Source organism: Chanodichthys erythropterus, chromosome 10 (assembly GCF_024489055.1).
Source record: "Chanodichthys erythropterus isolate Z2021 chromosome 10, ASM2448905v1, whole genome shotgun sequence".
In the NCBI taxonomy this organism is placed as follows: Eukaryota; Metazoa; Chordata; class Actinopteri; order Cypriniformes; family Xenocyprididae; genus Chanodichthys; species Chanodichthys erythropterus.
This window is the reverse complement of record NC_090230.1, coordinates 18,958,808-18,976,003: the sequence shown is the minus strand read 5'-3', so window position 1 is coordinate 18,976,003 and position 17,196 is coordinate 18,958,808. Positions and strand designations below refer to the sequence as shown.

Below are 17,196 nucleotides of genomic sequence, written 5' to 3'. Positions count from 1 at the left end.
TCCAGAAGTCTCGACACATTTTCCTTTGGCTCACACACGTTTGTTACTCAAAGGAGTAATAAAGAAGCGAGAAAGCAGACTGAACTTAGACAAAAGTGTTCTCTCTTTGTTCAGGGCTGATCCTTGTAAACCTGGTCTGGCTGAACCGATTAGACCTGGTCTATAGGGGGTCTCTCATGCAGACTTGGCAGGAACCAGCTGAGACTGAGAAGTGTTAAACTGATAACTACCCCCAACACCGAGACCCCCCAGCATACACTGTTTACACAGGATGGACTTTCCCTTATCTCCTCTGCATCTGATATCTGCTTTAAACACTGGATATATCGAAACCATTCCAGTGCTTTTTCCACATTCACTTGAGCTAACATTCGTGGTGCTTTTGTTATTTCATTTCCTCGCCTTGTTTTTAGAGCAAAACCAACTGTAGCACACCGTAAAAAGTGAAAATGTACCTTGAGAAGCAATTTTTATCTGATCAGACACTTAAAAACTACTTTTGTTGTTGTAAACCAATGCAATCTGGTCGATTCAGTCATTCTTAACAATATTTTGACAAGAATAAAACCAGTAAATTGAAATGTTACCAATTAAAGAACTTGTTTAAGATACCTGAAACTTGACTTATTTTTTCAGACTTGCCAACTTTTTACTTTACATTTTTGCTAATTTGGATCATTATACGATTAGCCTATATGGATAACTATATAATTACATATTTTAATATATGTACAATATATATTTATAATATTATATATATATATATATATATATATATATATATATATATATATGTATACATACATATATATATACGCAATATATATTAAAAATGTATAAAATTATAATCACTATTGCAGTAGTATGGATAATTATGTAATTATGTAATCGGCTATCAAGCGATTACAATTTTTATCTAATTAATTACATGATGTGGTGATTAATTAATCTAATTAATCACAAATTAATTGCACATCAAATTTGGCTGAGAAATTACCCCCAAAAGATAATTTAAAGTAATTATTGTGTAAAGCATCAAATAGACATTACAAAAAGTAGCTTACACATACTCTTTTGGACCATGAGGGTGAGTAAACGAATGTCTGAACTATAACTTTAATGTTTTTTTTTTTTTTTTTATTACTATGGAAATTATTTTCATGAAATTTTACTCTAAATAAGAACCTAAAACTGTAGGTGGCGGAGATGTTGCCCTGCTTCATATTCGTCATCAATCAACTGTATGAAATATCAGATGACCTACTTAGGTCAGGGACAGGGCAAGTTCACTAAAAATTATTAATGTATAAACACACAACATATAAAAAAAATATATATAAAAAATATATACACAACAACATATTAGATATTATAATTATATTAACCAATTTCACTAAAGTTGAAGTAGCATTTTTCCAGTGACTGCACTGCCACAAGTTTCCATCAAATAGACTAAACGGTAGAGCGGTTAAAAAGTCTGATAGAGAGTGATTATGTTTTTTATTTGCTTTGCAGCCGTAGAGACCAGCAGAGGGAAGCCTTTCATCCCTTTTATATGTTCCCTCTATTCAAAGACAACAAAAAGTTGTCCTCTGATTCCTAACAAACATCTCAGCTTCTCAGTTTAGAACATAATAAACTCTGCATCCATATGGAGAGTCTCTCAGGACGGGCGTGAGCGCCGCTGTGGGCCAGCATGAATCAGACCTCAGGCGTTGTTTTGCTGGGATTGAGTGCTATGACACACCTGCCTATCGACGAATGTATACTGATTCTGATGACTTGAAGTTAGAGTATGGCTCATATGTGTAAATGTATATTGTTTTATGGGTTTGTGTTTCTTTGACTTCTTCCCTTTTTTGTAAGGTTTTGTATGTTTAGTATATTTGTATTAACTGTAATCACGAATGGATGTAAATAATCTCCTTATGGAATGCTGGACGAACAAAAGTCCATCATCACATTCATTAACGTTTATGGAAATTAATACTGTAAAATCAAAAAGAAACAACTTAAAACAGATGAGAGAGGGAAACCTAGTATACCACCAAAATGTTTGAAATGCAGTAGTTTTTTTTAATATATATATCATGTAACCATAAAGGGCTGATCAGCCAGCTGTGAATAAAAGATTAACAGAAAATTACAGTAGGCAATTTCATGTTAAATTTTTTTGGGGTTCATTTGGTAAAGATCTGGGCAAATGTATTCATGTACATAGATATTATTTAATATTTTGAATTAATATTGTTAATGAGTAAATAAATTGTAAATGTATAAATAGAACATATAAACAAATACATTCAACAAACATTACATCATGTATTTTCACTGTTGTAGTAGCCGTTTGTTTCCAGTTCCAATCAAAAAGACTGAATGGTTAGTTTTAAAAAATCTGACAGAGAGTGATTTATATTACATTTTTATAGTCTTTCATTTTTATAAATTGTATAATTTTTATATCATGTAATTTCATAAAAATATTTCTGACATGTTGGTTAGCTGCCAATAAATAAAACCATATAAATTAGGGTACGATCACATGACAATGATGTACTAAAAGTGCCAAAAGTTTTTCCTTTGCGTTTTTTTGGATAATTTTTCAAAACGATCCCCATTCACACGGATCCATGAAAACAAGAAAAAAAAACGCTGTATTATTCATGCCAGGCCAGTAGTTGGCAATGTCACGTAGAAACGGTATCAACTGTATCAAAGACCATAGAATAACACAAGAAGCGTCACTCACTTGTTTTGAATGGGAGAAAGTACAACACGCAATATGGCATAATAAGTCCCGCCCTCTAAATTAGAGCCAACTTGCGATTGGTAAAGTCATTGCGTCACGGCCGCTGCAGTAGGGCTGGGCAATATATCGCATGCGAATGTCACGCGCATTTCGTCAGTAAAGCCGGTTCCCTGATTACCGCTAAATTGCCATCACCTGCTTTCAAATGGAGCGGCATTTAATAGACAGAGTTCACTAACAAGCTAAGCAATATCACGTTCATATCGCAGATGAATCGCCTTCGATAATGAGCGCGATATTGCGTGGCTCGTCAGTGAACTACGGCTCTGTCTATTAAATGCCGCTCCATTTGAAAGCAGGTGATGGCGATTTAGCGGTAATCAGGGAACCGGCTTTACTGATGAAATGCGCGTGACAATCGCATGCGATATATCGCCCAGCCCTACTGCAGCGGCTGTTAGAAGCTCCGGTTCCTATAGAAACAGTCAGACACGTGCTTCCTATAGAGACGCACACTTAGGACTGCGTATGCGCATTAGCTCGATCCAGCCCTGAAAAATGCCTTTTTTGTCATGATTCGAGCATGTAGAAACAAAATTTATGAGACTGTTGTTGTCAGATTTCATTAGTGATTTCAAATATGAAATTTAATCGAAAGCTTGGCAAACAGCTTTGAAGAATTTGATGTTTCACAAATCAAAGAGATAGGAGCTGCACTTGGATCCCCAAGAGGCGTTTCAAAGATGGCCGCCGAGTGAAATAACTTGTCTTAAAGGGATTTTGAAACTTGCACTTTGAAACCCATTTTCAAAAGTTTGCATTTTCAGGCCCCCAAAACGCCGTCGTCATGTAAATGAATGGCCAAAATGCATAAAATGTTGCTAAATTATTAGCCATGAATTAATAAGGAAAGCTTTGGGGTAAGTTGTGCCAGTGCCAGCAGCTAACAGTGACAGTATTTACAGCATTTGGAGGCAAAGCTTACTATTACAAATATTATTTATATAACAGATACCATTACAAAGTGCAAAAAATTGTTTCACAACATTTATATATTCTGAATATTAAACATTTTTCCTGGATAGTTTCAAATAATGTTAATAAAACTGAAATGGCATTGTGCGTTACTAAACTGTTGGTTCTCATACAAATTGTTCATGTATTCCCCACAGTATTTTAAAAACCTTAACCCATTTTCTCTCGATTCCCCTTGCCTAGAGTAAAAAGTGGCACAACTTACCCCACTCCCAGTGTTATTTTCTGCTTAACAGATGCAGTGAGATGTAAATAAACATAAATATAGAAAGTGATTTATTCACTCTCCAGCGTCATGCATTCGTCTTCAGTTGTCCGTCAGATCTTTGTGAGAACAAAGTGAAGGAAAACGTTTCTCTGAAACACGAAACCTGAGGATGTGAAACGTGCCCTCTGCCCTCTAAAGTGATACAAGTTGCAGAGTTGTCACTTAGGTCAGTAGGGATGTTTAGTAATCTTTTCAACATCCTCTTGCTCACTTGCACTTTGAAAAGGCCAAGGGTTGAGATCAACAATGTGAACATTAACACAGGATTTACAAATATCACTGGACGCCTCAAAGCCAGAAAAAACAACAAAGTTGGAAAAGTATGAATGCTTAAATTCTAAAGCTGAAAATCCGAACGTTTGATGTCAGATCAAAAGGGAGCAGTAATGTACTCTTAGTAGCCATTTAAACAACAAAGAAAATGCTTCTGTTGTTTAACAGGGATGATTGTTTTTCCACCTGTGATATTGTTTGTTATACGTGCCAAACATCACCCCTGTGACTAAATATTACAAACTGCAAGAGGTTTGAAGTGCCACTGAAACATAACACACTCTCTGTGACCTAAAAACGTATAATTAATGTTAAGTTTGTATACCACTACTTTTCACATCCACGTTGTTTGCACCTCGGCTGACTGCTTGATAACTATCAACACCCTCTAAAGTTTACGGGCTGTTAAGGGGGTTTGGTGCTGCCGGGTCTCTCAGCGTGAGGGTCTGAATGCAGCCTATTAAAAGTGTAACACAGTGTCTCCACTGACTCTGTTTGAAAGGTACTTCAGCAGCAACTGTTTTATGGAGACGTACACTCACATGCCCCTGCTTTGGTCTGTGCTCGTTTTTCTTTGCATTGTTGCAAAAGCCTGTTCAACTGGACAAGAAATTTGCTGTTCAATCAAGCAGTTCTGTGAGTGGGCATTTAAATATGCTGCGTCAAGACATGTCATAGTGATAGCAAAAGTGATACCAAATGTAAAAAAATGCCATGACACGTTTTGACGCCCCATATTTGAGTTTACACACATGCAAATTAATTTTTAAGACCTTTGGCAGAGCAAATGATAACAGTTTTGGTTAGTTAATTACACAAAGGTATCGTATGGCTTTAAGGAACTTTATAATGTAATAAATATATAATATTTTTTTTTATATTATATACTTTCTTAAAAATATTCTTAACTGCCACTAAATATTTTGGCTAAAGATTAGCCAGAAATTATTAATGAAACATTTTTTTTTATTAAAATGGTAGCTTTGGGGTAAGTTGTGCCAGTGCCATCAACTAACAGTGATAGTATTTACAACATTTGGATGCAAAACTCACTATTACAAATAATATTTCTATAACAAATACCATTACAAAATTGTTTGCCAACATTTAAATATTCTATTTTTCTGGACAGTTTAAGAAAAAACATATTATACTGCAAAATGAAAGCAATAGACTTATAAGTTTAAGAATTACTTTTAAAAACTTATATATATATATATATATATATATACTTCAAATCAAAAGTTGACACAAGCTTGGACACAAGCTCATTTTAATGTCATGGTAAATATTTTAAAAAATATATTATTGTAACACTTGATTGGCAGTTTTTCCTTAACATTTCTTTAATTATATCTGTCTACAAAACTAATTTCAAGCATTTAAGCATAAGCGTTTAAGTCTTAAAGATCACAAAAAGTGTGTATTCAAACTTTTGCCTGGTATAGTGTTCAGTATATAATTCAGATACACCTGAATCATAGTAGAATCCTAAAAATCGAGGGAATCTGATATGCGGCTGATAAACTGAGAGCCAGGAAATACAGCAGCGCCAGTTAAGTGAAAGTCGACCACCAGAAAAACATGACATGAAACAAACAATAACAAATTGAAGCATTGCGAAACAACAATACTGAGATAACAGCAGGAACTCCGCTTTCTCCGCTCCTCCAAGGAAAAAAAAAAAAAAGATGCAGAGGAAGATAGAAACAAGAGAGAGAGTCTGAGTCAGACTGTCACTGTTGAATCTTTGCCAGAACATTTTAGGAACTTTGTTGAAGAAGGTGACTGTCGGAGGAGAGGGTCCAGCCTCACTCCCTCCTCCTCCTTCCTCCCCTCCTCCTGAGAAAGGGGGGAGTGTTTCCCTCTGGTCCTCAGTCTTAACACTTCGCAGAGCTCTGAGACGCCACACTGAGCTCTGGAAGCTAGCTGTGACGGACAAAAGCCACACACACACACACACACACACTTGGCATGGATAGCAAAGTTCTAGCGCTGGTGGCCCTGCTGACGCTCGCCATATGGAGTCCAGAGACTGACGGTAAGTGGGTTACGACTAACATTTACAGATTTACAGCATTTAAGTTTTCAGATGATGCTTTCACGTGTTGTGTTGCAATTTAAATACTTAAATAACAATAACAAGATGGATATTGGTGTTTCACCCTGGGTGTCCAGTAGCTACGCTAAAATAAAAATAAAAACTTATTAACACATTTATAATAAATACTAGCTATGGATTCATTTTAAATGTACTATTCAACATAACAAAACTAATATTTTATGTTGAATAATAAAAATAAAAAAATAATTCAAAATGACTACAAAATTTTATTTTAAAAAATATACATTTATAAGGTGTAAAAAGAATTAATCTTTCAAAATAAAATATGCAATTTATTCTAGAGCATTAAAACACATAAATTAATTACTAAACAGTCCAGACTAATATCTATTCTAATACAAAATGAAACAGAAAAAACAAAAACTCATTGCTTTCCTATTGTACACTGAAAATATGATTTATGATTTACTTTTAAATGATTTTTACTGAGAAATTGCTTGTAAAATTCGCAAATAATTAAAAAAATGGCAAGTAACATTTAATAAAACATGAAATTTTAAGGTAGAAAGACTATTTTCTTGTAAAACATACTCCAATAATCTTTGTTCTATTTACAACTTCATAAAAGCTTTTACAGTGCATGTTTTACTGAAATGTTTTATAACTTGAGTCGTAAATTGCAGAACTGCTGTATTAAGTTTCCCAGAATAGTGAATATTATCAGTTAATGATCATTAGGAAGTTAACGGCCATTAAGAGGTTCCATTAATATCACCTTGCAGATTGTAAGTGCCCTGCATAAATTTGCATATACGTCTTCGCTTATCTGTACATGTCTTTACATGTTAGCGGGTCTGATTTAAAAGGACAGAAGGTTTTGGCGAGATGTTTAACCAGCTGAACTTGGTGGGTTTAGCTTTGTTGTTTCTGCTGTGCAAAACCCCCCAGCACTGTTTACTTATCCGCAAGCTCTTTTAATTAGTGTCTAATTAGGGAATAGTAAGCAAAAAGTTCCTGCGCTGTTCACTTGGCACAGTGTTTAGTCAAGGCTTAATGGACCGGTGTTTAACATGACAAAGGGGACAGACAGTGTTGGAAAATCTATGGGAATTTCAGAGTTTGACTTCACTCATAACCGGGTCAGTTTCGGCAGAAGGAAACCAGGGAGATGTGAAACCATTCAGAGAATGTTCTTCAACAGATTCATTTAATGCACATATTCAGGACTAAACCTGGAGTGGCATAGTGTGATTACGGGATTCTGCCGTGTTTAATGTTGAGGACCCTCAAAAAGGCTCCTTATGAAAAATGTGGCGAGTGAAAAGGCAGCCTGGCCCCTGTGTGAATGGACAAGGGCCACTAGAATGCAGACTAATCTCTTTTTAATGATCAGGGTTTGTTAATGGACGCAGGTGAAGGGACACTTTCAGCAGATGCTTTCGAGAGTGCAGTGGTTTGTGTTGTACTGTATGATTATATTGCATTAACATGAATTATGGATTGCTTTAGTTGGAAATTAAGTTCCTAAAATGTGATTTCATTGCCTTTGTGTTGAAGTTCACAATACAAAGGTTTTGCAAAGTAATTTTAAAGGTTCAGATCAACTAGAAACAGCAGTTAACAACTGCACATTTTCACTTTTTATACTAAAAAAGGTTGTTTTACAAGTTATCCATCTTGTTATTGTATATGCATCTATAAAAACTTTACAAAAAGTGTGATAATCTGTGGCAGGTAATGAGTAGGTAATTTCACTAGTACATAAAATTTTAAAAAGAGAAGACTTCTTCCATCTAAAAAAAAAAAAAAAAAAAAAATCAGCACAACATGCATTTGAATACGTTTTAAGCTATATTTACATAAATTAATGAAAATAATATGGAGAAACAAGGAATTATCTTATTATCTTTTAAATATTTTAAAATCTCATTATAATATCTATTTTATACACTACCAGTGAAACATTTTAAATGTTTTTAAAAGAAGTCTCTTCTGCTCACCATGGCTATATTTATTTGATAAATACAGTAAAACCAGAAATATCGTGAAATATTATTACAATTTAAAATAACTGTTTTCTATTTGAATATATTTTAAAATATAATTTATTCCAGTGATGTAAAGCTGAATTTTCAGCATCATTACTCCAGTCTTCAGTGTCACATGATCCTTCAGAAATCATTCTAATATGCTTATTTGCTGCTCAAGAAACATTTCTTATTATTATAAATGTTGAAAACAGTTGATTTTTTTGTTAAAATGGTGATACAGTCTGTTTCCAGATTTTTAAATGAATAGAAAGTTCAAAAGAACAGCATTTAGAGATTATAAATTTATTTTATAAATGCCTTTACCGTCAATTTTAATCAATTTAATGTATCCCTGCCGAATAAAAGTATTAATTTCTTTAAAAAACAAAAAAAAACTGTAGTGTATTAATTTAGCAGTTACTATCTTACAAAATGTAAATTCAATTCTCTTCAACATAAGAGGCATTTTTCATATTTCTCTTTCTATTCTGATCACATCACAGCTAAACCCATCAGTCTGGTGGAGAGATGTTGGTGCCGGTCCACTCTCAACACCGTCCCGCAGAGGAGCATCCGTGAGATTAAGTTCCTCCACACACCCAGCTGCCCGTTCCAAGTCATGTGAGTCAACATCCCACGGCCGTCTATCTTTCAACAGCTAAACAGTACAGCATTTTTCATGCCTCACACAAAGTGTCCAACTAAAGTGCTTTTAAGAGCTCCAGAAATAGCTCTTAAAGTTGCAAATTTCCATAGATGAGTCAAAACAGTGTGGGAAAGTAGCAATATGTAACACAAAAAAGGATCAAATGAGAAAATGTGAGAGAATGATTTTGTCCATTATGAGCATTCAGGTTTTCACGACAATAATTGTTAAGGGTCAGAATGATTAGCTTTGTGTTACGGGCGACCTTGTCGTTTTCATTTTACCAGCATTTGGTATTACTTCAGTGGTCTGGAATTTATTAAACCGAACCATTTGTACCCCGTCGGCAGCAAAAAGCCAAAGCGCTACAGGGGATCAAGGTTACAGGGGTTAGAGAGGTTAGCATATAGCCAAGGGTCATTTCGGGAACAAACTTTGGCCGGAGGAAATCACCTTTAATCTGCCATCTTCCACACATCTTGTTTAGAAATCCTTTCGGATTCATTGGCCTAGATGAAAGACAGCCACCTACCCTTTCCCCCCTAGACAAGCACATCACTCATTTTGTTGTTAGCATTAGCTAGCTGTGAGGTAATTACTACCTGCTGGCTAGGTCCCAGACCACCGACAAGCTCGCGCAAAAGATCGTTTAGACTAGCTAGATTAACTCCGAGCCCAAATCACAAACAAACAAACAAATAATTAAAGCAAACTCTCTCAAGGTAAACTGAATGGAAGACATCCCATCGGAAAACAAACAGGGATAGCATTACACTTTTAGTTAGCTTACTGATCAAGAGGTTGATTGTGAGGATTCGTGTGTAGATTTGGGGTTAAGCGGATCTTTTATCTCAGCCGACAGGCTCCATTTGTCTAGACAGATTGAGAGATCTGTGTGTGAGGTGTAAGCAATACGAATAGGAGCCATTTGAATGGCAATGTGAGCCACTAACTCTCAAACAGAACCTTTTGCCACCGAGGTGTGAAGTCTGGGTGTCATTTGCGTGGTTTTCTCCATGTGTGGGTGAACGAAGCGTTTGAGGGGATTTTCCTGGCTGTGTCAAAGCAAATTTGGAGGTCAGATATCAGTCTAAAAGATTTCAGACACTTTGCTTTCTATTTGTCAATAACCAAAAGAATCTCACAGCAAGTTTTTTTTTTTTTTTCAAATATCCTGGTAAATAGGTATATTTATTGGTGTAGGCCTATTTATTGCAAGGATTTATAATATTCCTGCGTAATATAGACAGATAGATATAATGATAGATAGACAGACAAAATGGTAGGTAGATAGATAGAATGATAGATAGAAAGAACTATAGATAGAAAGAACGATAGATAGAAAGAACGATAGATAGATAGATAGATAGATAGATAGATAGATAGAGATAGATAAATAGAACAATTGAACGATAGATAAAACAATAGAATGATAGAACGATAGATTGATAGAACGATAGATAGATAGAATGATAGATAGATAGATAGATGATAGATAGAATGACAGATAGATAGAATGACAGATAGACAGAACAATAGATAGATAGATAGATAGATAGATAGAACAATAGATCGATAGAACGATAGATTGATAGAATGATAGATACAGATATAGATAGAATGTTAGATAGAACAATAGAACGATATATAGAACAATAGAATGATAGAACGATAGATAGATAGATAGAACGATAGAATGATAGATAGAATGATTGATAGATAGAACGATAGACAGATAGAGCGATAGAATGATAGATAGATAGATAGATAGATAGAACCATAGATAGAACCATAGAATGATAGATAGATAGAACGATAGATATATACAACGATAGACAGATAAATTGATAGAACGATAAATAGATAGAAGGATAGATAGATAGAACGATGGAATGATAGAAGGATAGATAGATAGAACGATAGAATGATAGATAGATAGATAGATAGATAGATAGATAGAATGATAGATACATAGATAGAGCGATAGATAGAACGATAGATACAAATGATAGAATGACAGATAGAACGATAGATAGAACGATAGATAGATACAAATAATAGAACGATAGATAGATAGATAGATAGATAGATAGATAGATAGATAGATAGATAGATAGATAGATAGATAGATAGATAGATAGATAGATAGATAGATAGATAGATAGATAGATAGATAGATAGATAATTTTTTTAAAATAGAATAATAGATAAATAGAAACATTTTTGCATTACCATTTGCCCCATTAACAAAAGAAAAAAAACCCTATGATAGCGATTTTATGACTTTCCAAAAGAGGAAAAAAGGCAGCAGTGTTAATCAGTTTTCTATATATTAATGCCAAGGTAATAAAACACAAAGTAAGTGTTATAAATGTATATTAATTCTTTTAAAAATGAAAATATAAAAACTATATTAGAGACTAGAGGAAATAAAATAATTCATGTTACTTTAGACAAACTATATGCACATGCACAGTTCTGGGAATCTCAGTCAAAATCTTTCAAATCATCAAAAATCCAGAAGTTCCAGACAGCACAACACTGTCCTCAGGAACCGCCTCTAATTCAATCCAGTTATCTGATGCAGTGCAGTGACTCTAGCCAGTGCAGCAGAATAGAGAGGGCTGAAATGTATCCATGAAGGACAGCTGATATGATCTGATGAAACACACTGTAGAACCGCAGAGGGAGAAAGGTACAGTCTCTCTATTGCTCTCGTCCGAAACAAATCCCTTCTTTTCTCTCTCTCATTACCAGTGCCAAGCTGAAGAACAACAGAGAGGTCTGCATCAACCCCAAGACCAAATGGCTTCAGCAGTATCTAAAGAATGCCATTAACAAGTAAGAAGAAACTCTTTTTACATAAGAAACAACAGTTCACTGAGAATCATGGGATAAAATACTTTCCTTTTAAAACTCTGAATAAAAATTTGAACAATAATAATGTTTTAAACTTACACTACAAAATGTTTATCCAAAGAAGCTGTTTAAGCAACAGAACAAAAAGGACAGCTTTTTAGGCATTTTATGGCCGTTCATTTACACGACAACAGCGTTTTCTGGTTTCAAAGTGCACGTTTTTGAAAACGACACAGTTGTTGTACGTGTAAACTACAAAAACAGTGATGATAGGTGCATGTGTATTACGTGTTCAGTCTATAGGTGCGTAGTGTTTCTTTACATAGTGACATCGCCAACTACTGGCCTGGCAGCACAATACAGCGTTTTTAGTCATTTTGAGGATCCGTGCAAATGGGGATCTTTTTGAAAACCACAAAAAAAAAAAAAAAAAAAAAAAAAACGCAAAGGAAAAACTTTCCATTTTAAGTACATCATTGTCGAGTAAACATACCCTTAGTGACTTCAGTAATAAATAACAAAAAGGTATCTGTATACTTTACATATATATATATATATATATATATATATATATATATATATATATATATATATATATATATATATATATAAAATTTTAAAAATGTAACGTTCATGTATTTGCATGTAAAGTGTTCAGCTAACTTTACACACAACATCGATACATGCAATTTCAAAAGTACAGATGCTTTCAAAAGCAAACATTTTCATGTACAACTTGGAGATTCTTTCTATTTGTCAAAACTGGAATAGCCATGACCTTTGCAGTAATTTTGTACCTCTAAGTATAAAAGTAAAAAACAAACAAACAGACAAAAACATGTAAAACAAGGGAATCACACTGATTTATTAAAAAGTAATAATAAAATTTAAAATATGTAATCTGTATGTTATAAACAGTATTAAATGTGCAGAGAAATGTGATTTTTTGCTTGTAATTTACTAAATTTATTAATTTACGCAATTTACTTTACATCAAAACAAATTCAAATGTGCATTAGCATTAAGTGTTTTAGGACAAATCTTTGCAGCAAATTACAAGTTGTTGTTCCTATCAATTAAATGGCATATGTGGAATGTTATTGGGTAATTTAAGATTATATAAATTACACGTTTACCTAAGTAGGTAATTACACTCCACCTCAGAGCCCTAAGCATCTAACCCCTGTTCATTAATTACACTAATTGTGGATTAATGATGAGGTAACAGGCAGAGCAGAGAGGTTTTACACCACTATAATCGGCCTCCTATTGTGCCACAGAGCCAAACTGACTGATGCCATTAAAATAAAAATAAAAAATTTAAAAAAGAAAACTTTTGACGTAGATGATGTTGATCATTATGGGTCAGTCTGGAGCAGTGCTGTTACTGTCTAAAACAAAAACTATTAAAAATGTTAATTTTTGTGAATTATCTAAATTTGTTTCAATAAATCTAAAACTTAGTAATCTTTTTGTTTTTAGTCTTGAAAGTAATACTGTATAGTAAACAAAATAAGCAATTGTTCATCTCTAATAATATGACTTTTCTTTTTCAGAATAAAGAAGTCAAAGAAACGTTCAGAGTAAACACATGAGGATGTGCGGGGAGGACCACAGTGCATCTCTGACCTCTAAAGAGGCACACGTCCTCTTATCTCGCTCTCTTAGATCACTCTTCCTCTTTCTGGACTGCTTGCACAAACAGCACTTCACCTAAACCTGCCTCTCAAGCACCCAGACAGCCTGCAGCTCACCAAAACCCAACCAAACACCTTCATCCTGACGCACTGCTACTGCTGGCTGTGACTATTTACTGGTGCACGAATGTGTGAGTGAGTGAATGAAGCGATTGAACGCACGAATGGGAAGGCAAGAAAAATATTTAAAGGTTTTCCGCAACTTAAAATGCAGTAAAAATGAGAGTTTGTGTCATAGCTGTGAAGGATGTTTAACCTTTAGGATAGTTTGGGATTAAGAAGGGATGTAAGCAAGTGAAAAGAAGCAGAAAGTTAAACCCGCCCCTGTTCAAGCTCACTTTTGCTGTAGTCTCAGTGTTTAAAATCTCACCAGCACACATGAATGATCTAGCATGCTAACGCTAGCCTTGTTCCAAAACCTAATGAGTCGCCTACCTGGACACCCAATGCGAAAACGACAAAACAAACTGCCTTTTCAAATTTATGTCAGTTTCAGCTGTATTTATCAAATGAAGCAATCCCAGAATGCATTGCGACAAGCTCCATTCAAAATCCAAGATGGCGGACGTGAAAAGCAAATCATAAATATACTCATATTTTATTCAATACTAAATAAAAGGTTAAAAATTGACTCCAAAAAACTGTGTAATTAGCTTAGCAACATGTTTAACGCCAAACTATTTGGAATCGACTGTGAGATTAGGGGAGTGTTTCAAATCAGTCACTAACAAAGTTTCATAACGGTTACAGAGCGGCCTTAGGGGCCGTTGGCACAACACCGTTTTCAACGGAAAACTTTTTATGCGTTTTGGCCGCTCATTTATGTGTCAATTACGAGTTTTGGAGGCTTGAAAACGCAAACTTTTAAAAACAAGTTTCAAAGTGCGCGTTTTTGAAAACGATACCGTTATCATTATTTATGAAAACGGTGAAGTCATGTGTATGCGTATTACTTTTTAGTCTATAGGCGCTTAGTGTATCTTTACAAAGTGACATCGCCAACTACTGGCCTGGCATAAATAATACAGCGTTTTTAGTCATTTTCGCAAATCTGTGTGAATGGGGATCGTTTTGACAACATTGTCGTCCGTATGTAAAAAACGCAAAGGAAAACTTTTCCATTTTTAGCACATCATTGTATGTGTAGTGCACTTAGCAGTGCATTATCTAGGCAAGAGATTAAAGGTTTTGGAACAGACACACATTTGACTAAGGGCTGCTACTACAGGAAGCAGAATCATAGTTTCCTTGCTTCCTTCCTTTTCCTCTCTGCTACCTGTGTGTAGCAAATGCCAGACACTGAAATCCAAGAAATATGCCGTTTAGAGCAGATATGCTATATGTTTAAAGCAGGTGTTGTTAATGCAATCACGCCATGGCAGCTTAAAACATCTGCTCGAGACATTCCACGACTCAGGCCTTAATTAACAGCATTTGCATACAGATCTTTACTGTCGAGTGGCCTAATTTTGTGTCATACCGGTTGTTACTTGAAACCAACAAGAACAACCAACATGTAAATATTCTCCAGCACTAAATGGCTGTCAGTAAATGGGTTGAACAGGGACCAAAACTGAACCGCATAAATGCAAGCGATTTTGTAGACTAAATTAATATTACCTTATATATTCCATATGTATCATGTTTTGTTTTTAGCCACAAAATTAAGGAATATGACTGTGATTTTGGTTTCCATGACATTAATGCATTTATCTAACACACATTGTTTCTGTTCTGATAATGTTTTGACTCAATTGCCCAATTGCTGTAACGTTTTTGAGCCACTTTAAAATATAAGGAGTTTGTAATGTAATGATTTATTTTTGTATTGATCAATATGAATAAAAACACAACATACAATATGAAGGAGTTTCTGTATCAAAGATCACACTTCCACAATTATTCATTTGTCCGACAGTATATTATAGTTACAGTATATGCTGTGTAAGATCATTTAAAATAAAACATTTTATTTAATATTTATGTATCATTTTATATTATACATAAATATTTCTCACATGTAGATTAACTGCCAACATATAAAACCAAAAAAATTATTTATTATGTATGTATACATACATAAATTCATCCTCAAATTTCCTTAATATATGAATTTTCCTCTACAAAACAGCCCTACATGTGCTTTTCATCAGGTCTTTCTAATAAGAACTGGACAGATGTATGTTTCTTTTGTTTTCCGTTGTTACTATATGCAACTTTTTTATTGTAAAAAATTCCTATTAAAAAGGCCCAAGTGTGAATGTTGGGAACCACTGCCCTAAAACAAGGATTTCTGGAAAAGACATTTGCGGGACCGGCCTATGTGACATATGAAATGCATTAACTACTAAGATTATCAAGGATGATTTTAATTACTGAGACAGGACTGAGAAGTGAAATTTTTACATTTATAAATCATTTTTTTCTCAGAGAGACGTAATCTACAACCACACCTATAAAAAGGTGGTTTAGTTTAACTCCACTGTTGGTTTGTGTCTATCAGTGATTGTCAGTCAGAAAATAATAGAGCGGTGAAATCAATACAGCTGGTATTTATTGTAAAAATCACTACTTCATTTCTGCTGCACTGCTTAAAGCAAACACTTCGACATGTTTGACCTCGAGGGAAGCCGGGACCCCTGGACTCATTTTTAACACCCGAGTGTAGCCTATAATATCAGTAGTGAAAGTTCGATACGAGTCCACCACACCAGGGACGGTCCACAAATACATTAAAAGTGTCGCTTATAATACTGGAAACAGATGGACGCAAATTGCTTTCTCGTCTGATTAAGCTTTCATACTGAGAAGAGAGGGGACGGGTTATGTGGACGGGTTCAAAATGTGCTTTCAAAAGTAATTAGGAATTGTATTAAACTTATAAATCAGCGATACTAGTAATGAAATCATGCGCTATGCGAGTGGGTCTAGTTGTGGGATATAAATAGAGCCACATACCAAAATCAAGCCCCAGACCTCCTATTCATACATCCAGATGTTCATAACTGAAATATAATGACGTTCCGCCTAATTGTACGGCGTATAGTAGGCTACGTGCTTTGATAAAGAAATGTTTCTACTTACGGTTCAATGACTAAATTCACGAAAGGCCATCAAACTTACTCAGCTCGAATCAGGAGAGAGACAAATCTAACACAGAGGGACAGCGGTGGTCCATGTTACAGCGTCTCTGGAGAGCTGGAGTAATCCATGGGAGATTCAGTCATGTTTTACTGTACAGATCTAAACAGCTTAATCTAGTACTAATGAGAACCACACAGGCCTGGCGCTTTGGGGTGGACAGGTACCGCAGTACGTTGGGCTCAAATCACACGGTAATTTGAGGAAATGTGTGTCAGTGAGGGAAACTGACACACATTTCCTCAACTTCAAACACAAGTCCATTTCCTCCAACTGTGCATTCGTGAGCCAAATAAATGACTTATCTGTAGCGTGCAATTTCATCTGATACGCCTGTAGATCTTCATTTAGGAAGTTCTTGGAAGGTTCTCGGGGTTCTGCAAATTGTTATCAGAAGAGTGAATTAGGATCCGAAATGTTTGAAACCTCTCCA

At 34.9% G+C, this 17,196-nt stretch overlaps 1 protein-coding gene across 1 annotated transcript; it reads left to right on the top strand.

The window, feature by feature from the left end:
* Positions 1–6,227: 6,227 nt before the first annotated feature.
* Positions 6,228–15,505, top strand: cxcl12b (chemokine (C-X-C motif) ligand 12b (stromal cell-derived factor 1)). The gene is made up of 4 exons (XM_067398767.1): positions 6,228–6,366; positions 8,924–9,041; positions 11,824–11,907; positions 13,482–15,505. The coding sequence occupies exons 1-4, from the start codon at positions 6,300–6,302 to the stop codon at positions 13,510–13,512; spliced, it is 300 nt and encodes a 99-aa protein (XP_067254868.1). The 5' UTR covers positions 6,228–6,299; the 3' UTR covers positions 13,513–15,505.
* The last annotated feature ends 1,691 nt before the right edge of the window (positions 15,506–17,196 follow it).